The sequence below is a fragment of the Malaclemys terrapin genome, chromosome 3, assembly GCF_027887155.1.
Source record: "Malaclemys terrapin pileata isolate rMalTer1 chromosome 3, rMalTer1.hap1, whole genome shotgun sequence".
NCBI classification, from domain to species: domain Eukaryota; kingdom Metazoa; phylum Chordata; order Testudines; family Emydidae; genus Malaclemys; species Malaclemys terrapin.
The window spans coordinates 111255898-111279454 of NC_071507.1; the positions used below are offsets into that span (position 1 = coordinate 111255898).

At 40.7% G+C, this 23557-nt stretch overlaps 1 protein-coding gene across 1 annotated transcript in view; it reads left to right on the forward strand.

Annotated features, from left to right (window-relative positions):
• ARHGAP18 (Rho GTPase activating protein 18) overlaps positions 1–23557 on the forward strand; it is a 100352-nt gene that overhangs the window by 61209 nt on the left and 15586 nt on the right. The window contains exons 5-12 of the mRNA XM_054022279.1: positions 2553–2722; positions 5215–5380; positions 10623–10714; positions 14799–14876; positions 17135–17294; positions 19194–19276; positions 20971–21177; positions 22131–22277. Of these exons, the coding sequence (XP_053878254.1) occupies positions 2553–2722; positions 5215–5380; positions 10623–10714; positions 14799–14876; positions 17135–17294; positions 19194–19276; positions 20971–21177; positions 22131–22277 (1103 nt within the window). The remainder of the gene's footprint in view (positions 1–2552; positions 2723–5214; positions 5381–10622; positions 10715–14798; positions 14877–17134; positions 17295–19193; positions 19277–20970; positions 21178–22130; positions 22278–23557) is intronic.

Here is a 23557-nt window from a genome sequence, read left to right on the forward strand (position 1 = left end):
GCATTTCCACAGGTCTTTGAAGCTTGTATATCATTACAAAGCCATCAGTACCCAAAAAACAAAAACAAAACAAAAAACAAATCCAAAACTTCCTCTGAACAGAGGGCTGAAACAGGAACTACTGCATTACTTTTTGTTAGCAACAGTTCTGTTCCAAGCTGATATGGGGCAAAAGATGCATGGATTAGACAAGCCACAATAACCACAACATCCTGATAAAAATAATAATAAAGGAATAAGAACCCTATTTCCCCCTTTTACCATTTAAAAAATCAGTTTAAATGCATTAAACACTGGGACCAAATATATTTGTGGTGTAATCCAACTGAAGTCAGTAGACTTGATGCAGGGCTGAATTTGGCCCTAAAAGTGTTGCGATTCTAAGACATTTTATATCGCTTTTCTGAAATCAGCAGCTCCAATTTCAGCTTCAGTTTGAGCCTTCACATCTGCTCAGTGAAGCCTTTGAGGTTCTAACACAGTTCAGGCTGAAGCTACTCTGAAAAGACAAACTGGTCATATAAGTATATTTTACAATTCTTTTATTCTACTTCTCGTAGCTTTACACTCAGTTGTGAGTAGAATAAAAGCATACTGCCCCCAATCAAAACTGTTCCTCTCTTTGGAGCTGCTTCAGTCTCTGCTGAATGGACCTTAAAGTCCTAACCGAGTACTAGACACTATGGCTTACTCTGAAACTGATGCTGCTGGTTTCACAACTTGAAGATCTTAAGGCCAGTCTTTCCGTGTGAAGAACTCCAAGGGTATGGCCCTGGCTGGGGCAGTTTGCATGGGATGGTCTCAACTCCAAGCACTCCACAAATAGTTTTACTTTAAATATAGACGTTCCAAACCAGTATGGGCCAATTTTTTTTAATAAAACAAAACATTTTATTTTGTGGCTTATTCTTTCCCACACCGTTTGGGTTTGCAGTGTTGGGAGACAGCAGCACTGCTTAAACCCTTCAGTGGGCCAGGGAGAGCAAAGAACAGCTGGAGTGCAGCAGCATTTCAGTTGCACTGTCTCCCTTACCCAGCCTATCCCCACCATAGCCCTTACACACATAGCCCTTAGGGTCAGTGAGAGTGAAGTAGTATAGGGAAGTTGCTCAGGATGAGGGTATTTCCTAGGGGCCATGGCTTGCCCCTTTTGGGGTAAGAAATTCAGACATCTGAGAATTGGCACCCCTAAGTTTCCCACAGTGGTGAAAACAAAGCATCTGTTGAGTGTTTCATTATACAACAGCTAGTCTGTACAAACACATGCTCTTATTATGGTTTCCCTCATCCTTCCGTCCCACTTCCCATTCCATTGTTTTTCATACTCACTTGCAGCATCTTGTCTTTAAGCAGATTGTGAGCTTTTGGGGGCAGGGACCAGAGGGTGACATCCTGGCCCCATTGAAGTCACTGAGAATTTTGCCTTTGATGTCAGTGGAGCCAGGGTGTCTTCCAGTGTGCTTGTACAGAACCTCACACAATGGGACCAAAATCCTGTTGGGGAGCTTTGCAGGGATACCAGGTTACAAATAACAACGATGGTGGTGGTGGTGAAGATGTCAGAATGTTCACCCAGTCAGAGCCCTTGACTGATTGGGTTCTCTTTGATACTTTGTGATAAGATAAAATTGTTTTGTGTGTTGACTGGAATTTTTCTTTTACAGAATAGAATATTTAAAATTATTTTTTCCCCTGAAAACACTTTGTACCCTTCTCTTGTCTCCTGATACTAGTGACACATTGGTAATGAAAAACACCTGGTAATTACCTATAAAAGCAGGATGTTTCTAGGTTAAATGGTAAAAGAACTGCCTCTATTTAAAAAACAATACAAAAACAATTATTATTCTAAATCATTTGTTCAGTGCCCAGTTCCTTCTTGAGGGCAACAAGAAAAGAGAAGTGGTGCCACCATTACGTGCTCCCACTCTTCTCTGCTCACCTCGTCCTTACAGAAGCGTCTCTGTAGTGGCTTTGAGAGATTCAGGCTCTACATGATGGGAAGGGGATAAGAATGTTAGGACTCAGTCATGCTTTATTGGATTCCCACACCGACACCTGCACTCCCATCCCACACACCAGTTTCAGACCTGCAGGACAAAGAACTGGTGTTCAGGGTTGCCCTGCAAAGCTTGGCTGCTGAAGGACTTGTGCAGTTAATGGTCACAGGGCACCAGAGGAAGAGAGGAGAATGGGAAGCAGATCTGAGACAAGGAACTTCTGAGCAGAAGCTGCTTGGTTCTGGCAGATCCCAGGAATCGCTGGTTTATTTGGGATAGAATGCTTTGTCTTTTCCATGAGGGATAAGGAGTGGGTAAACTCTGCCCTTTGGCAGAATTATTCCATGGCAACTCCATGAGATGAAAATTCTCAGCTGACATAACTCCAGTCATTGGAGTTACACTAGCAGAGATTTTGCCCCAAGAGTTTCCACCCCCTGCACAGAATTAACCTGTCTGGAGTCCTAAATATTTACTTTCATGCAAACCAGAGGAGGAGAGAGGCAATATTTGAAAGTGCTGATGACTTTTTTTTTCCCGCTCTGTTTTCAGATCCGGAGTTCAACCTTGGTATCAGTGAAAAGACCACCCTGCCTGAGGATGTGCCAGTTTCTGAAACTGATATCAATTTAGAGATTTCATTTGCAGAGCAGGCAGCCAATCTCAAAGACAGCTCAATAGGCAAAATGTGCAAAGGCAAAGAGGACGATACGCTACTTCCTGTAGGTATTTCTCATTCATTGCTGTAGTCATTTCATAAACTTTATTTTAGCCTTTTTGACATTGTTTCTGTGATATTGGTTGGAACAGGAAGATTCAGAATGCTATAGCTTTATTTCTTTCGGGCCCCTAAAGGTCCTGCTCTCATTGGATTGGGTTCCTTCAGTGTGTGTTTTAGGAGAATAGTAATATGGTAGTAAATATGGAAATCTTATTCTTATGCCTACTATATGCCAGTACCTTTTCAACACTGTACCTTATCTTAAAGAAATTGAGGACTAGTAATGCTTAAAAATTAGGACTTTAGCCTGACATGGTCTGCTCAGTAATAGTTATTTTCATTGCAGTTCAGAAAACTCAAGTTATATTTATTGGGGCAGACCCACAGCTAAGACATTAATGGAACTCTGACAATGTCCACCAGTTGAGGGTCTTCCCCATTTAGTGTTGGCCCTAGTTCCTTGCTCACTACACTGATAGGGGTGAGGTGCCTTGCATCACTTAATAGAGACCTCTTTTGTTGGTTAAAGAGCATTAATGGATTCCAGCAGAAATCTCATGTGGCCACTGAGGTAAAAGGATGAGAATGAAGAATGGGTTGATCTTTACACTTGTAATAGAGATGTACAGGTTGGGGGGTGGGTCCCTTTTCAACAGATACATTGATCATTTCTGGATTTCACATTTTCTATGCATAAGCATGCTGCTTATGGCATCTGCTAAGGTGCCCAGCGCATAACACATGAGCATGTATAGGAATGAGGCATTTTAACCCTTCAGAAAAGATTTAATTTTTGTTATAACAAAGAGTCAAGGAATCTTTCCAAAATGTGAGGATTCGTTTCTCCCTGGTTTCACATTTCCATCTCTCAACAGATGTGTCTTATTCTTAATAAGGCTAAATCAATACTAACAGCCTTAGAATTTCACAAACATTAGAAACATGCACTCACACACAAACTACAAATTAATAACCAGTTTGAAAAAAATAGCAATTTCTTTTGTCAAACACTGTGTGCAAACATGTCTGAGTAAACTCAATGTTTGGAATAATAATGTTTCAATTTTCTTCAAACACTCAATTTAGATAAGCACACAAACATTTCTGCCAGTAATAATTACTGAACGTTCCCTTAGTTTTAATACAATAAACCTGACACTAATGAAACACTGAGAAATGGTTTTGAAAAATGTTTGACTCACACTTCAGTAATACAGAAAAAAATAGGAATGGAAACTCTGGCCTGGCTTATGAGAAGTCTTTGACTCAATTGTAGAAGAGTCACGCATTATTTACACATTCAAAGAACAGTTTACTGTAGTTTTACTTATTGACTGTCTACACACTGAAGTGGCTATGGCCTTTTCCATAACCTTAGGGATGAACAATCCTAAGGCAGCGAAACATTTCAGAAAAGGAGTGATCTGACAATTGATACGTGTGATCTGTACCGACCTTCCCTCCCTCACCCACACATATTCACATGGTCTTATATATTGATTTGAAACAAGAAGCGTATAAAGTGTGTTAATTAAACCCCAAGCAGGAAGCTGGTTACATCCACCAATCATAAATAAGGGCTGGCTCAGCAGCCACACAGAGTTTTCAACCCCAAATTCAGCAATACCTCAGAGCCAACAGAGGCTAGAGGACCATGAAGGTATCCAGGGTCCTTTCCAGCAGAAAGAATGACATGTCTGGCTTTTGAGTAATCCTCCTGCCGGGTTCTTGTGTTATACTTTAAAAGAGATGCATCCAGCCCTTATCTGCTAGAGTTAGACTTCCTGTATCACAGGAAGTAGAAGTAAAGTCAAATAAGCTCTTATGGGCAGGGCTTATCTTTTTCTTTTGTGTTTTGTATCATGCCTAGCTCAATGGGCCCTGCTCCATTACTGGGGTCCAAGGTAGTATGGTAATACAAATAGGAAATAAAGAGGGCGGGAACAACAGTGAGCCTCCTATTACTAATTTTTTATGTGGCACCCAAGAATGAGTGAGGTGTAAACACACACATAAGAGGACAGGTTCCTGCCCCCGAAGAGTTTATCATCTGTGACCCTGATCCTACAGTCAACTGCATCCAGGCAGACTTCTGCATCTACTCAAAGCCCCAGTGAAGTTGGAACCTAAATAGACAACAGAAAAAAGAGAGAAAGGAAAGAGATACCACCCAGAAGTGCATACTAATCAAATTATCTGCACTAGACCGTGTTCTATCCATCACAGATTTGCTTTTTGCAATCAGATATGGTCATTGCAGTGTATAGGTTTTGCCAGGCAAGTTTGATTGTGCAACAAGCATGGGGAATTTACATGCTGCAGACAGCCTGCTTTTTAAACTATGTCACTCTCCTGTGGCACCCATCTGTAGCAACTTGTTTCATTACAAAAGTGGTGCCACAGCAGCAGAATGGCCTTTATACTTGTCACTTTTCTTTGTCCTTCAATGTGTTGAGATTGTTTATTTGCCATGATGGAAATCCTATGTTCTAGAATTTCAGGTTGCCAAAGGACAAAACCGGTACCACAAAGATTGGTGATCTGGCCCCTCAGGACATGAAGAAAGTCTATTCCCTAGCACTGATTGAGCTAACCGCACTGTATGACTTACTCGGGACAGAATTCAAGCAACAAAAAGCCATAAAAATCAAAATGAAAGGTGAGTAGTACAGTTATAAATTCTTTAGAAACAAATGGGTCTCTGTGGGGTTGTTTTTAAATGATTCCAAAAGAAGAGATGTACATTGGTAATACAGGCCCTGATTCAGCATGTAGCCAGAGAGCACCAGACTCTATATTTAAACAGCCTCATGCACATAAACTGTTCCAGCTAAGGAGGATTTTAGGGCTAACTTTAGGATGAGGCCAGGCATTCTAGGCCAGGCACTGGGCAGATGTCTAGACTCATAGACTCATAGACTTTAAGGTCAGAAGGGACCATTATGATCATCTGGTCTGACCCCCTGCATGCTGCAGGCCACAAAACCGTCCCTACCCTTCCCTTGACTCTGCTGATAAAATCCCCAAATCCTGTGTTTTAGTGACTTCAATTGGCAGAGAACCCTCCTGCTAGCGATCCCTGCCCCATGCTGCGGAGGAAGGCGAAAAACCTCCAGAGCCTCAGCCAATCTACCCTGGAGGAAAATTCCTTCCCGACCCCAAATATGGCCATCAGCAAGACCCCGAGCATGTAGGCAAGAGTCACCAGCCTGACCCTTGTTAGCCATTATACTATTTACCTTCCATTACTCTGTATTCCTCAGCTAATATGTTTTACCATTAAACCATTCCCTCCATAAACTTATCTAACTTAATCTTAAAACCAGACAGGTCCCTCGCCCCCACCGTTTCCCTCGGAAGGCCGTTCCAATATTTCACCCCTCTGACGGTCAGAAACCTTCGTCTAATTTCAAGCCTAAACTTCCCCACAGCCAGTTTATATCCATTCGTTCTCGTGTCCTATCCCTTAGGGAGCAAGGGATAGGAATCCTCTGGATAATACTACAGTATGATGGAAGCGTTGCTTCAGAGCCTTTCAGAGATTCATAGTTTCAGAGCTTCCAAGGTGAGATGGGACAATTAGATCACATAGACTGACTTCCTGTATCACACAGGCCATAGACTATCATTGTAATTCCTTCTGTTGTGAGCCCAATAACTTGTGTTTGGCTTAATGAAAGCACTTCTCCAGCCCTATAGCGAGAATCTGCTCCATAGTACCTAAAGCAGCCCCTTTTCATGAAGATGGGAGGATTTGCTTAGGAGTAGATATCTCCTCATCACCTTTATCCTGTTCTATTGCATTGTGCTGAGCTCTGAATAAGGCGCACAATGTGCCACCTTATATGGTCCCTCCACATTCAGCCTGCACCTCTTGCCCAGAGCAATAATTTATCATCTTTCTCCTGTAGTAACTTATATTGATGTGTCCTAACACATCCTGCATTTCTCAGATCGCAACCTTTTTTTGGCATTTGCAGATTTCCTGTGCATTTCTGTGTTATGTGTTGGCATGGCATCATACACACTAAAGGGCAGGGGAGGGGGTCTGTTGAGGCAGTTTTTGTAGCAAGTCACTGTGGCATCAAGCCACTGGAGCCTATGTATGATCCTGACTCCTTTTCAAAAACTAGAAATATGTGGAAACCTATTTCAAGCTGCAAGAGGTTTTCTGTGTTTTGGTAGTTGTCTGCTTTTCTGACCTTCTGTTAACTGTTTTACAAGAGCTCAAAATGTACTACCAGTTAATCACAAACCCACTTTGGCCAAAACCCTGTTGTCAAGGTTCAGTGGATGTGACAGTGAAATAGCTCCCTTTAAATAATTGAAAGCAACAGAGAGTGTTGAGAGACATACAGCAGGATACAATTGATTCCTCTGAATACACTCTTCACTTTACAGTAGCAGAAAATAACTTTTTAAATGCAAAAGCATACACACAACCATCTTTGTGACCTTGATTCCTAAATGAATTTCCACCCTGGAGAAGTTCCTGTGCTACAACCATTAGAAAATGGTGTGCAAGCAAAATAGTTTTTTCTCTTGATTTTTTTTTTATTGTGTATTTGAATAGGCCTTCTTACCAAACCTATGTAGTTTTAATGTAACATTATCTCTGTCATGTTTTTTAAATGACTGCCAGCGGGGAAAACAAGTAAATAGTCTAAAATTGTTTGTCCTGCACCCAACCCAAAAAGATGAACTTGATTTAGGGGCCCTACAACAGTGTGGGAAAGAGGCAGCAGAGTGTCATCCTGCCTCTCAAGAAATGGAGTGGCTTGACAGCTGCTATTCCCACTTCAAGGGTGCAGGACCCTCTGTGGGGATGTCTATACTACATGTGGGAGCAAGCCCCCCAGCCGGGCCCACAGACTCATGCTAAGGGGGCTTGCACCAATTTCCAAAAAATAGCTGTGTAGATGTTGCTTTGATGTTGTGACTCAAAGCCTGAGCCCAAGCTCCAGCCCCAGCCTGAGTTGCAATATGAAAGCAAAGTCTACATAGCTATTTTTAGCATGCTAGCACAAGGACCTAGGCTGGGAGGATTGCTCCCAGATTCAGTGTAGATATACCCTGTAGCATCTCTCTCCCCTCTCACCTGCCATGTAATTTGGTCAGAGCATCCATGCAATAGTGAGAGGATGCAGGAAGTCCATGCAGATTTTTCACACCTCTGTTTGCAGCAGACCTGTGGTCTGCAGCATCTCCATTTCCCCACCTCATGCAGCATGGTTTGGCCATTGGATTCATGCGGTAGTGGGTCCACTAGCCATTTCCCTTTGTGTTTGGGTGGCTGGAGATGCTGGAGAGTACACCGCTCTGTTGCAAAAAGGGGGGTGTGAAACCTTTGCACGGGCTTCCTGTAGCCTGCACCTCCTCCCTCACCACAGCAGACCCACATGGGTTCAGCTATCTAGTAGCTCAGTGAGCATGCACAGGAAGGATTGTGTGTGTGTGTGTGTGTGTGTGTGTGTGTGTGTGTGTAGGTAGGTAGTTGTGAGTGCACATATTTTACAGATAATGGCCCGTTTTCAATATACTTGTTAAATAAGGCACATTCTAAAGAAACTCCTTATGGTGACTCATTTGACACTTACGTTGATATAAGAGGTGATATCATGGTTCTATATTCACACCTAAACCCACTTAAGACCACCTTCACTAAACAAGGATACTGCACCAGAGAAGTAGATCACATCATAGAACGGGCCACCCAAGTGACTGGGAGAACCTGCTTCAATACAGAAAAAAACCTCACTGATCGCACACCGCTGGATGTCACCTATCATCCCAGATGAGAACCCATATGGGGTGTCATCAAACAGTTACAACCCATATTTGATGGGGACCACATCCTGAAAGAAACTTTTCTGAACCCCCTCTTCTTGCCTTCAAACAACCCCCGAGCCTTGCCCAGCTCATTATCAGAAGCAAGCTCCCCACAGACCAGGCCACACCACCTCAAAGTGACACCAGAGACTGTCAGAACAACAGATACAAAACCTGCAGACATATCTCCACTGCTATGATGATCAATACCCCCCACAACACACTTTTCAAGATCCATGTGATTATAGTGCATCTCGAAAAACGCATGTTTTTATATGAAGATTAAAGCCAAGTCTTGTTCCATACTTTTTGTAAGCCCTGGTTAAAAATGGCCATTATCTCATCACATCTAATTTTACATTGCTATATGGGCCTATATGTTTACGGTAGGACTGCTCTGCCTTAGACAAATACTAATCAAAAGTGAATGGTTTCTGAGAGAGGTACACTGGAAAAATATTGAATCTTAAAGATTTGTGTGTTGGAACTACTACACATAAGAATGGCCTTACTGGGTCAGACCAAAGTATCCTAGCCCAGTATCCTGTCTTCCGACAGTGGCCAATGCCAGGTGCTTCAGAGGGAATGAACAGAACAGGTAATCATCAAGTGATCCATCCCCTGTTGTCCACTCCCAGCTTCTGGCAAACAGAGCCTATCACAACCCATGGTGTACCTCATCCAGGGTATCAAATGCCCCAACAACAACTATGAGGGTAAAACCAGATAATCACTACCCTCTTGAATGAACTTACACAGAAAAATGATTAAAAAAAAAAAGACACCCTATCACCCGTGGGCGAACACTGTTCCCCAAACAGTCACTCCATAACTGACTTATTAGTCCTGGTTCTCAAAGTAAACCTGCACAACACCTTCAAAAAGATGTGCCTGGAAACTTAAATTCTTAACTTTGCAAGACACTTAAAAACCACGGACTTAACAGAGACACTGGTTTTATGGCTTATTACAACAATTTGTAACACACCCTACTATTTTCTAGCTCTTAAGTGCCTGCTTCATTTTAAGTGGTCTTCTACCGCATGTGTGAATCCTTTATGCTTAACCATCTTTCTCACCTTGTATTTAGGCTGGGAAATGTTGATTATCTTCTTCCAACCTGAGGAAGACCTCTACAAAGCTTAAATGCTTGTTCCTTCCACCAACAGAAGTTGGTCCAATAAAAGATATTACTTCACTTACCTTGTATCACTGTTCTATACACAGTTCCAGAAAAATGACCTTTGTAGGCATTAACCTTATCCCAGCAGAGTAGTTAGTTACAAGACACAAGTCTTTAAGGTTCAATAATTTGTACCTCTCTCTCAGAAACTATTCACTTCTGATTAGTATTTATCTAAGGCAGAACACTCTTACCATAAACATATAGGAGCATAAAGTAAAGTTAGATAAGATGAGATAATGGCCATTTTTTAACCAGGGCTTACAATGAGCATGGAACAAGACTTGGCTTTAATTTTCATATTAAAATATTCCTTTTTTGAGATGCACTATCAACCTATTTACACTAGAGGATGCAAAAAAGCACAATGAATGCTGACTAGCTCTTCTTTCAAAACACAGAGGGAGAGGACTGTTTAGAGTAAAAGTGGATTACAGTATAATTACATCTATTTCATTTTAGCAGCCACATTCTTGGGAAGCTTACTAAAGCCATTTGCATCTAAACTTGTATTGAGTAATAAAGATCTGCATTTCTCGGTCATCAACACAACAGTTTTCCACAAATCAGAATCATGCAGATGGTTCATTTATGCATTTTCCTTCACTGTACTGCAGAGTGTGTGGATGGCAATTTGAAGGTAAAACAGAGGACTCCTCATTTATGGGTGAAAGAGGAGATGAACAAGTGCTTTGCTTTTAGCCAAGTGCTTTGTTTAATCATGCTCTGAATGACTTGATTGATGAAGACATTCAGATATGCTGAAGAGAAGATCAATGGCTCTGAATGTATTGAATGGGCTTATCTCTTTGAAAATGTGTTTTGTGCCACTTATCTCATGTATTGGAGCAGATGTGGATAGTGTCTCTATTTTCTTTTCTTTGTGTAGACTCTGGTCTTTTTGGTGTCCCACTGTCAGTTTTGCTGGAACAGGATCAGAAGAAAGTACCAGGCACCAGGATACCACTGATCTTTCACAAAGTGAGTAGGCATGAACAAGTCAGTTTGTTACAAACCTTCTGGATTCTAGAGGTGATAGCATTTGTCCTGCATTCATATGCTCACTATAATCAAGTTTTCACAGTGATATACCATCTCTGTACTGTGAACCTCAAATGTAGCATTCATCTCCATTAGAAGAGACTGTAGCTTTTATTAAGGGCTGTGCTTTGTACTATTAATGCACCAAGTTGGATACATGGCCTTTGTACAGTTCTCTACTCCACTAACTTACTTTAGTTGAGTTAGTGGAGTAGAGAATACAGCTCAGCAAGTAATTGTAAGTTGTTTACATTAGAAGTATTGTGAATTGCCAATGGCATGCTCCAATGCTAGAGTAGAGTAATTAATTAGGACATCTAGTGAATTATTATTAGAAAAATACATTACTAAGGTGTATTAAGTCAGCCATGATTTGGTCAGGGTTTATTAGTAAGCCCATGAAACCAGATGTCCAACATCTAACACCATTCCAGGCCAAATTCTGTTTAGCAGGAGTTGTAGAAATGTATTCCTAGGAGAATAGGCCATTATTTTTCAAGACAAATAATTGAAGTTCTGGAGAGGCCTTTTAGAGGTTTTTGAGAGCTTTTTTGTTATTTTTTTCCGCCAAATCAAAAGGAGACTTATAGTAATTTCCTATCCCTCTCTAGGTACTACTGCTATATCATTCGTGCCAGAAATTACATCTTAGGGACTATTAAAAAAAAAAAGCAAAAACAAAACAAAACACACTTCTGAAGAACAATTTTTTTACCTTTTCTGTGGACAAGATTGTACTAAATGGACGGTAATAAAAAAAGGGGAAAAAAAAGTCCCCACATCCTCCAAATAGGTCTTCACCCTACTCCACTGCAAAGGATATATGCTGGTCATTGCGCTATACCATCAATTTATTCAGTATAGTTTTCCAGGAAGAAAGTTTTACATAAACGTTTCTAGCAAATACACTTAATTTATTTGCTGTGTGATCTCATCTTGATGGTAATCCTTTTTCGTTTAAATGAGGAAATATGTGAATGGATTTCCCATCTCTTCCTTCTCATTTCTGCAGCACATCCACTACTGGACTTGGGGGTTCATAACAAATTAAGAGAGAATATTTTCAGGAATTTTAAAATATTGGCTGCACATCACTGAAACAAACCAATTCAACAGGAAGATTTTTTTAAAATAAGCATCAATTTTGTAAAAAAAACCAACCTCCACCCCCCTAAAAAACAAAACACCAACTCTATCATTTTTACTTCCAGTTTTGTGAATTTTATAAATATTGGATGATATCATAACATCATTTTTTATGCAGAATGTCCTATAGATTTGATTTCAGTAGGGAGTCCTAATTAAAAACTAATGGCATGATATGGCCTGCTGGGTTCCAGACTTTGAAAAGCTAATTCCTATATTGGAACTTTCAAACTAGTTAAAAATTTTAAGAAGCATGGAGCCTGACTCACCTAGATCTCCCTAAGTATGTGGTGGATTCTCCCTCACTTGCAGTCATTAAGTCAAGACTGGACGACTTTCTAAAAGATCTGCTGTAGCTCAACCAGAAGTTATAGACTTAATTAGAAATTACTGGGCAAGGTTCTATGGCCTGTGTTCAGCAGGGAGTCATACCAGCTGAACATAACAGTCCCTTCTGACCTTCAAAACTAAGAATCTGTATATGGAATTCCCTATTTATACCAGTGGGAAGACCTGCAGACAGACTATGGTACTGATTATCTGGTCTGCTAAGGCCACCTTGCACCACTGAGCAGTGCAAAGCACCCTTAAAACAGCTGGACATAGACAGTTAGAATTCCTCCCATTCAGGGAAACTCAGTTGGGGGACAGCTGGTGGTGTGCCAGCTGCTACCTCTCACCTCTGGTGTAGAGGTGTTCAAGAATGGGTGTAGGTGGGAGGGACCATGGAGAGCAGAGTTCCACTAAAATTTGATCCATCACTGACATAAGGCCCAGTGGCAAAAGTTAGAATAGTCCTGCTGCTGGTCTAACTTCTGCCAGGATCAGGAGGCCAAGGATTAAGCTGTTCCCCACAGCCATTGTCCACTATGTTCAAGCTCAGTTTGGATGTGGGAATCAGGATCTATGAGTATTAATAAGTGAAGTCTTTAACCAGGAAAATATATTCTGAACAAATCCACTTTTATGATGTATTCCAACTTTGGTGGCTTTTTTTACATTCTCATGATCTGTATCAATCACATAAATTCATTGAATAGTAAATCATCCCCTTTTATTTGTGCAATTAAAAATGCTGCTGTACAGCATAGTTTATAGTTCAAACCTTAGTTGACACAGAAACATGTATATTACAAGTGTTGCCCAAGATAAACACTGCATCAAGTGTTAATCTAGGACAGTGTTTCCCAAACTTGGGACGCCGCTTGTGTAGGAAAAGCCCCTGGCAGGCCGGGCCAGTTTGTTTACCTGCCGCTTCTGCAGGTCCGGCTGATCGCGGCGCCAACTGGCTGCGGATCGCTGTTCCAGGCCAATGGTAGCGATCGGCCGGACCTGCGGACGTGGCACATGAACAAACCGACCCGGCCCGCCAGGGGCTTTTCCTACACAAGCGGCGTCCCAAGTTTGGGAAACACTGATCTAGGAAATAATAGGTGGTGTAACCATTCGATATTTACAGACTTCTTTGGGTGATAATTAGATTTATGCCTTCGTGAGCACAATCATCTATATCCTTTATCCAACCCAATACATTGTCACAATTTCAGGGTCACTGTTCCTGTAGCTCCCCCTCTACCGTCTTGGGGGGGCGCCCACTTAAAGGTTTCTGACTCCTACCTGTCACCTCCCCTGAATGGAATCCTGCATTAATCCCCTCTGACCGCAGATATAAGGCTGCACAGCTCCCTGACCTATATTGTGATACCCCAACAAGTCAGACTGCCTAACAGGCCAGCACCTCCACTTTGTTTTCTCTCCAAAAGCTATGCCCAGTGTATTGCCCGTAGTTACAAGTTATTGCACAGCTCCTTCTAAGCAACCACATTTATTCTTATAGTAAAAGTGTTACAGAGAAAACATTAAAACAATAAAGAGAACCTACACACATGCTGGAAAGCTTAACAGACGTCACCCCAACTCCAACCTTCAACACCCACAACTAGGTTTTCTCCATGGTTACAAGTTCATCCATCTTACATCCAGAACCAGAACAGAGGCTGGGCAGATGAATCATTTCTTTATACAGCTCAGGCCTTTGGTCTTCGCCTTCAGAAGAATCGGCAGACAGTGACCCTCTTCTCAGGCATAGCTTCAACAGGCTGGGTTTTTGCATAATAGAGTTGGGGAATTTGCATTAACCTCTCCTTATGGAAATCCACTTCACATTTATTGTCCAAAAAGTCCATACTTGTCTGACACATTTTCAGTATAGTCTTCTGAACTCTCAGGTCTCACATCTAGCACATCTCCCCCCAGAAAGGTTACATATAATCCCAGCCCACAATAATACATAAACTTAATACAACAAGGTCTTCCAAGAATCTTGCAGGAAATTGCCATATCAGTCACATACATGTAATATACTATAAATCTTTTACAGTGATTGTTCTAATTTATCTCAGACATGCATAGGATTAGCAATTCATTTGAGTCTTTTATGAGACCATCAGTATTAGCAAACCTGAAGCCTTTTCAGTGATTGTAAGCTCTTAGATCTTCCTTGGTAAAGTGGTAAATGACAGTGTATTTGAAAGTTAATATAGTGTCTTTTGTACTACAGTAAATAGTTTTTATTAGTGCAGATTTTTAGTGTGATAAGCAATTGGTGGTTTATTTTTGAAATCTGAATAATATCCTATCTCTGTAGAAAGTGTTGACTTTACATTTTCCTTTTTTAAAAAAAACCTCTTAATAGTGTACATGAAAAATAAAGGAACAGTATCAGGTGTTCCTTGTAGGACACATATAATTGTATCAATGATAATCCACTTTGCAATCATTTGTATTCAAAAACAGATTTCACTGTTCCATATTTATCTCCCAGTAGCATTTTAATTAGCACCTTGGCTTTATGCAGCTTGGTTCTGTTTATTGACAGCTGATTTCTCAGATAGAAGAGGCAAGATTGGATACAGAAGGACTTCTTCGAATACCAGGAGTAGCAGCAAGAGTAAAGGTAAAATATTGCATGGACTCTCAAAACCCTGAAAGCCTATACTCATTTGCTGTTTTTACTTTTGTCTTGTTAACAGTCTTTTGTAATGGCAAGATTGGCAATGAAATCTTAATAAAACTACATAAAACAGACTTGATTTAGACTAGCCAAGGAGATGGTATTTTGTTCCAGATTATGTTTGGGGAAGAGGTCAGGAGGTCAGGTTTGAGGCTGAATCAAGGCTAAGATTCAGATTCTGCTGTGCCAAAATCTCATGAGTTGTTCTCACAAGATTTCCAAACTTTGTCTGCACCTGAACCAGGTGAGCCCCCTGAGCCAGATGACTAGTGGGCTGCTATGTAGGCTGTATGCCACTGGAGGATAATATTCCCTGGCTTAATTAGGTCATTTTAAGGGCCAGATTCAACTTGTAGAATAGCACTGAGCAGCCAAATTGCATAGAGAATCTCTTCCATTATTTCTACAAACAGCATTATACACTGCTCAGGTCACTATTCACAGTCTCTTCACTTTACAGAGTGACTGCCAACTACACACAAACCATAACTCAGTATTTGCTTTAATGCAGAAAACAAAATACATGGTGTGATTTACATCAAGATACGGCCTGTTATAAGAATGGTCTAAAGAGACTTTAAATTCTAAATAGAAAAAATATTTAAATGGATTCAGCTGCCTCAAGATATCTGCCAACCTCTGTCATGTAGAACTTTGTCCAACAGCTGCTTCATTAGAAACAACTGAAGGAAAAGAATATTATGGAAACTGGCTTTGTTGATATACCAGTAACTAAGATGCTTCATGACTTTGCTTAGTGCTTCATTTCCACTTTCCAACAGTTTCACATTTTTGGGGTGATTTTGTTTGTTTTTTGTTTTGTTTAATGGGGGGAGTGTTTCCAGATAAGAGATCATTCACTAAGTAACTGCAAAAATAATGAGGATCAAACATTTGGAAGAATTTCTCCTTTGAATGAACCTATTTCTTTTGTAAAACATTGAGCATTATCCATGTTTTACACAAACAGTAGAGAATTTAACAGAAAATAATACTCTTTGTGGTTTCTTTGAAATTTTATTGTCCTCTAGAAATCAATAGAGAATTATAGAATATTTTTAGAATTCTATAGGCTGGTACAGAAAATCTCCAGTAAGGAAATAATGGTATAGGTTGGTGCTTCTTTTTAAATTCTGTCGCAATTTTCCTTTAGGGTGGACAGTTTAAATTTCATCTGTTATGTAACACACTTGCCCATCAGCTAAAACACAATCTTTTTATATACAGGGATAGCCCTTCCCCCAGGGTGTGGCTGAAGCGCTTCCCTTTTCCTGGTGCTTGTTATCACCCACATTTGGAGTGGCTTCTCCCCTCTCCTGGCATGAGTCGGGTCCTGGATTCTTTTTCTTGGTGCCTAGGTGCCTCCGGGTCTCTTGAGCCATCCAGTAGTGCAAGAATTAATGGAGTGAAATCTGAAGTGGAAGGCACAAATCAGAAACAGCAGCTCTGTGACATGCTTCCACTCCTTCTGAACCCCCCTGAAGACTCTCCAGTATGGTTGTCAAAGGGTGGTGATGGCTAAAGCAGCCTTCCCCCTCAGAACCACACAGTTATATCTGCAAAAGACAATGCTGAAGCAGTCAGTGTTATTTGATGCTGCTTACCCTCCATGCTGTAGAACCCAATCCCCACCTCAAAACAAGGGCAGGTTTAAGGTCCAACACAAGTGAAGACTCCCGTGGGAGCCATTCAGTAGGGACTTGAACATCTGTGCACATGCCTCATGGTTGGTTTGAGATTCTCCACAGATGTCAGGCCACCTACAAGTTTGGATATTTCCCTGTGCTGCAAGAGGAAGAGGGGGCCAACTTTGCCTCAGCGGAAGGTATCAGTAGGAGATTCTTTGAGTCTCAACTTGCATAATTATCTGGCTCTTTATCAGGCTCTTTCCTGCACAAAGTATCATATGACCCCGAGGAAGGACTGCAGGATTTGGCCCTGTGGGTATGCCAGTGTCCTGGGAACAGCTATGCTGTCTTGTGTCTATTAGCATTTGGTTTTAACTGCACACTTCTAATACTTCTGGTCTAGAGTTTATCTTTTTGTAGCAAAGTAGCAATAGCAGGTGGTGCTTGAATGATAATTTCAGATGCCTTTTTTTCAAAGGGTGGAAGGTATTGCTATATGGGAAATGCACAAATCTTCCACCAGTGTGAATAAAACTCCACACTGGTGGTACTTTCTGTTCTGCTATCTTTCAGAGTCTTTGCCAAGAACTGGAAGCAAAGTTTTATGAAGGGACTTTCAACTGGGAAAGTGTAAAGCAACATGATGCAGCAAGTCTTTTAAAACTCTTCATCCGAGAACTGCCTCAGCCACTACTCACTGTGGAATATCTCAAAGCTTTCCAGGATGTGCAGAGTAAGCAGCGTCCCTTCTGGGTCTCAGATTTACAGAGGCGACACCACAAACAGCAGCGTATTAAACACAGAGAAGGGAGTTATCTCAACAAATAAACCTTGGCTGTGAAACCATTTTCACTAACAATACGTGAGCCTGAACAATACATTAAATAGCAACAGGATTAATTCTGTCCAGAAAATATTGGCTGTTGCTTTGCTGATGTTCAAATGAGACGTTTTTCACAGAACATTCATTTATTAGGACATGTGGGAAAGAAAACACGCAGATTTATATAATAGTATTTGGGAAACACTAGGTGAATTATAAGGCAAACATGATTTCTGAGTTGCCTTCACTCACTGCTAGCTTGAGCTAGAACTCGAGTTTTGCCCCAAAACAGACTCCCGTCCACACACACAATTCTCTAGCTTGAGTTAAGTGGTGCTTTATGCTAGAGCAAGCTGGCTTATCAAGGAGATGTGGGTTGATACTTAAGTACTGCTGATACCTGAACTAGGAATGCAGTGGGGATGTAGTAGCTCGAATAACAACTTGCCATCTGCTGAGCCAATAACTCGGTGTAGCACAAGTGTTGTTTTTCAGTGTGGTTGCTCATCACTGGAGCTAGGCTAGCTTTATTGGGGTAACTCAAGCTCTCTGTTTCAGTGAAACAAGCCCTAAAAAACTACAGTTAAGATAGTAGCAGTTTATAAATGATCATTCTCTTTAAATAAGCAACAGTGAGGAAGTTACAGTTCAGCAGGAAATCAACCAGAAGATAAAATATGCTGCTTCTGCTAATATTTGGAGGATATTTGGTATCTATTTGCCAGAAAAAAAATCAGAGCTGTTGATTACCATCAGTTCCCCAATAATCAGCCAGTTACTGTGAGAATCTACTCTAACGTAGCCTATTGGCTAATAAAGCACCATTCTGGGCAAGAACACACACCAGTTGCTTTAAAAAGAGAGTGTGTGGAATACTGATTTTGCAATTCCTTAGAAGTCCAGCAGGTGTAGGGAGCCCCTCTTTTATTAACTCCTCCAGCCAATGCAGGAGGGTTCTGACAGGTTTTAAAGAAATCCATTTCCTGTTGTCCATGACCAGAAGAACTGGTCACTTTTGGAGGAAGGCATTAAGAGGATCCCAAAGGGGAGAGAGAGAGAGAGAGAGAGAGAGACACACACACACACACAAAATCTCTTCACATGTCACAGGAAAGTGGCCAGGATTCTAGAGTACATGACACAAGTCATGAGGGGGTAGGGATAAAGGTTTAAGCCACCTTTGTGTACCCCTTATTTTGCAGCCAGTGAGCTATAGCTCAGTTCCTAGTTGCAACTTAGAGTTGCCCCAGGGATGCTTTAAGTTGTGTGGGCTGCCAGTAGCCCTTTGGGGGCTGTTCCAACAATCAGGGATTGCTGGGAACTAAGAAGGCACTGTCCATGTCCTCATTCCATTAGCCATATTGGCAGCCAGGAGAGGGTCATATAGGAACTCCTTTGGTGGCTCTACCACATCCAAGGAATCCTCGCATGATTAGATTAGATCCACAACATTTAAGTCTGTTTTATGCCAAGGATGATGGTGCAAAATAGACCAGAGGATCATTTGTTTGGGTAACTATTTATTTTAAATGTGCCTGTCTGTTCTGCAGGTTCATGTGCAATAAAATAAGTACAATTGTTAGAGAATATGAACATCATCATGAAAGTTATCAACAACATCCTCAATACTGCTATTATCACTACTGTTATCACTGCTGCAACTGCTGTTGCTCATTAACATTACGTAGAAAATCTATGAACAGGAGAAACTTGACATTTTACAAAAATATTTAACTTAAAATCATGCCTTTTCTGGAGGAAAAAATATAAAACTTTTAAATAAATGAGATGTATATGCTTCCTTGGCAGATCTTCCAACTAAGAAGCATCAACTGCAAGCATTGAATCTTTTGGTACTACTCCTACCTGAAGCAAACAGAGACACTTTGAAGGTTAGATTGGCTATTCACTTTTTTAAAACAAAGTATGCATTAGAAAAGTGAGCTTATTTTTAATGTATCTATTATGAAAAGTTCAAGTACCTTTTAACATTTTAACTAGATGGTTGTTACTTTTTTCATATTTGAGGTAACTTAAGACAGAGAGTAACATTTTCAAAAGTGTGTAAGTGACTCAGAAATGTAAGTCTCATTTTCACAAGTGACTTGAGCACTTAGGAGTCTGAGGTTATGTCTCCACTGCAGTCCCAGACGTGATTGCAGCTATGGTGAACAGACCTGCGCTAGCTTTACTCAAGCTAGCAGGGCTAAGAATAGTAGATGCTGTGGAGCAGGCTTCAGCAATGCAAATAGGTATCGAGGGCCCTTGGTTGGCTTGTAGACTTCACACTGAAGTTCAGACTGCTGCATCTACACAACTATTTTTCGTCACGCTAACATAGGTATGTCTATCTGAGCTGTAATCACACCTCAGATTGCAGTGTAGACATACCTTCCGTCTCACTGAAATTCTGTGGGACTTAGACTCCTAAAGTGCCCAAGTCACTTTTGAAAATGAGTTTCGGGCTCCTAAATCAATTAGGTGTTACAATCTAAATACCTTTAAAAATCTGGGCCTTAAGCACTTCTGAAAATTTTACAAGAGATTCTAATAATAACGATCTTGTAATGAACCACCTCTCCTTCAAACCTTCTAATCCTAGTCCCAATTCAGTACCTTTTCTGCAGCAGCTATTGCTGGTTTACATGGAAAAACAATTTTAGAATCGCACAGATAAAAAAGAAATAAACTCACTTGAATGTGATGGGTGCGGTTGTTTGACTATATCCCAATTTTTTATCTGTACTGTTTATGTTCCCTCTTTGTGAGTTAGGATTTCCCCTTGATATCGACTGCCCCCATTATTCTAAACCTTCCAGATCACTTTGCTGTTTGGTTCTGTTCTCCTCTGCTAAGCTTTGGTTTTGGTCACTGTTGAAATTGCACCAGACAAAGAAAAATTTTAGAAGAGCTGTATATGGTGCAGAGTTGCTTGGATAGGTGCTTTTTTTTTAGTCTAGTCTGACAAAACCACCACTGGAAATGCATAGAGGCTGGACTAGAGATAGCTGAAAGTGTCATTGCTTAGAGACTAACAGGTGCTTTGTCACTGTGACAGAAGCAGTTCCACTGACTACTTGTGGCTCACAAAGCACTGCTCTACTATTTACTCTAGTCTGCATGACTGGAGTAAATAAAGAAGGGTTCAGCACAGCTTAGGGTCCCAGAGCCCGGGCGTCAGCCTGAGCCTAAATGTCTACATTGCAGTTAAACAGCCCCTTAGCCCAAGCCCCATGAGCCTGAGTTAGCTGGCACGGGCCAGCGTCCAGTGTCTAATTGCAGTGTAGACATACCCTTAGATGCCTTAGAAAATTTTACCCCAAAGCTAATGAAGAATGAATTACTTCTTCACACTCTCAGCTCTAAGTCAGGGTTTCATCTCATCAGTAAAGCGGTGTAAGGAAATTCAGATTGCAGCCTTGTGTATAAACCCATCTGCACTTCCCATCATTGTTTGCTTTTTTATATAACCCTATTTTTTAACAAGGACATAAAAAGCCTTTTCAAAGAATACATAACATGATGCTTCATTCTATATGATTTTTTCATGTGCAGAACTTGCCTTCAAGTGCTACTTTCATTTCAGATACTGCTTGAATTCCTCCAAAGGGTAATTGATCATCGAGATAAAAATAAAATGACATTAAATAATGTTGCAATGGTGATGGCCCCAAACCTCTTCACGTTTCATGGGTTAGGCTCAAAGACTATTGAACAAAGCGAGTTTGTTATGGCTGCTGGAACAGCAAACGTCATGCGCTTTATGATTAAATACCAAAAACTTCTTTGGACAGTAAGTTTGTTCTTTAAAAAAATATGCATTTTCTCTAAGTCTTACAAAATCACAATCAAACCATCATTGCTTTCAAAGAGCAAGGAGGCATCTGAACCCCCACCAGTGATGTAGAGGTGAGATTGACACACTGGGGGGGGGGGGGGAGGAGGGAAAGGAGGGAGAGGCAGCGAAGGGCACAGCTGGGCCCTAACTGATGGGTAATTTTCAGTGAATGTACACCAATGGCAAAATCATTATAGATGAGAGCAAAATTAGACTTTCAGTCTGACTATTAATGTGATATATTGACTATATATCTATGTAGAATACCTGACCTCAGAGAGAAGTCATCTGGGCTACCTGTGTATAGTCTATAACAATGACCCATCTAATGTTGTGTAATTTGTTTCTTTCAACCTCAAGATCTTTGTCTCCTGTTTTGAAATGTATTTCAGTATAGGGCTAGTCATTGTCCTTTGAGAAAATTAGTTGTGTCATGACAGTCCCTATGAAAGGCCTACAAGCAGGACATAGGTCATCCCTGTAAAATTTGTGGCTTTGTTTTCCACTAGCTACCTTTAAACAGTCTCCAATCTCCTCCAACAGTCTCACACTTACAGAATTATTATGGGGCAAACTCTGTAATACAGATTCCTTATTTAATATTTTTTGATTCAGGGAAGTAGAGACACTATGTGAGGGCCCATTCTGCCACTCATACTCATGTTGAGACCTTACTCCTTAAATAGCTCCATTAATTTCAACACCAGCAGATCCCAAATGTGAGGTCAAGGCCTTAGATTGTTTCTGAGTGTTTGTTACTGGAAATAAATATTAGCTTTTGCAAGGCCCATCTGACAGCCTGTCACTTAGAAAGTTTTGGTAGGTGTTTAGTAAGAAAGTTTTGGTAGGTGTTTAGTATTTCAAGGAAGTTATATGTGTGTTAATAATTAAGATGTATATTCTTTCAGATTCCTAAATTTATTGTCAACCAAGTGAGAAAGCAAAACACTGCAAGTCAGAAGAAGGAGAAAAAGGACAAAGCTATGAAGAAACTGCTGAAAAAGATGGCTTATGACAAGGAAAAACATGAAAAGCAAGACAAGAGCCCCAATGATGTAAGAAAATAGGCTCTTGTCAAATCATAGTTATTGGGCCAAATTCTCCTTTTACTTAGAGTGAAGTGAATTGATTTACCTCGATGTAGCTGAGAGGTGACTTTCAATTCTTGGGTGTCCAACTAGACACACCTTAAAGGGACCTGATTTTCAGAAAGTGCTGGGCACCCATCCTGTGAAAATCAGGTGCCTTTAGGGCTTTTTCAGTTTGGATACTCAAAAAAAACAAGCACACAAAATCACTGTATACTTCTGAAAATCTCGTCCTGAAGTATTGTCTTCTTTTATTGTGTTTATATATCCTAATAACATTTAAAACATGTTCATAAATTATCTTTTAGCAAATAATACAAAGGCTTAATTGGAGACGGTTAAACTTCCCAAAGTATATATTATGATTGTTGCTGAATATGCACAGAATTGATTGTGTTTCCAGGTAGAACATACCTTTTCTGCTGCTCTTTGAATTTTCTGGGTACATTGTCATGATTCCAGCACAATGTTAATTGATGGTGAACCATAGAAGAGAGTAGTGGAAGGCCACCACAAAAGCATAAAGGTCTATGCACCACATTCTTCTTTATAATAATTCCATTATCTAAAGCTACACTCAGCAACTATATGTAGTGCATATTATTCAGTTCTGGACACTAACAGGTCAGATGGTAGCCATGTTGGAATGTGATCACAACTGACTTACAGCCAATAACAACGGCAGTGAAAAACCTGTTAGGCACTGTAATACAATATCTGGGTGGGGAAAGGAAAGGGATTTTTAAAATCTAGTAGACTGAGAGGATTATTGTTTTTTTTTAAAACAGGGATGAGGACAAATTGTCAAGTTGTTAAGTAACGGAATATACAGTAGAACCTGTACAAGACACAGCTCTTATAAACCACTGTCATAGAATCATAGAAGATTAGGGTTGGAAGAGACCTCAGGAGGTCAACTAGTCCAAACCCCTGCTCAAAGCAGGACCAACACCAACTAATCATCCCAGCCAGGGCTTTGTCGAGCCGGGCCTTAAAAACCTCTAAGGATGGAGATTCTACCACCTCCCTAGATAACCCATTCCAGTGCTTCACCACCCTCCTAGTGAAATAGTGTTTCCTAATATCCAACCTAGACCTCCCCCACTGCAACTTGAGATCATTGCTCCTTGTTCTGTCATCTGCCATCTCTGAGAACAGCCGAGCTCCATCCTCTTTGTAACCCCTCTTCAGGTAGTTGAAGGCTGCTATCAAATCCCTCCTCGCTCTTCTGCAGACTAAACAAGCCC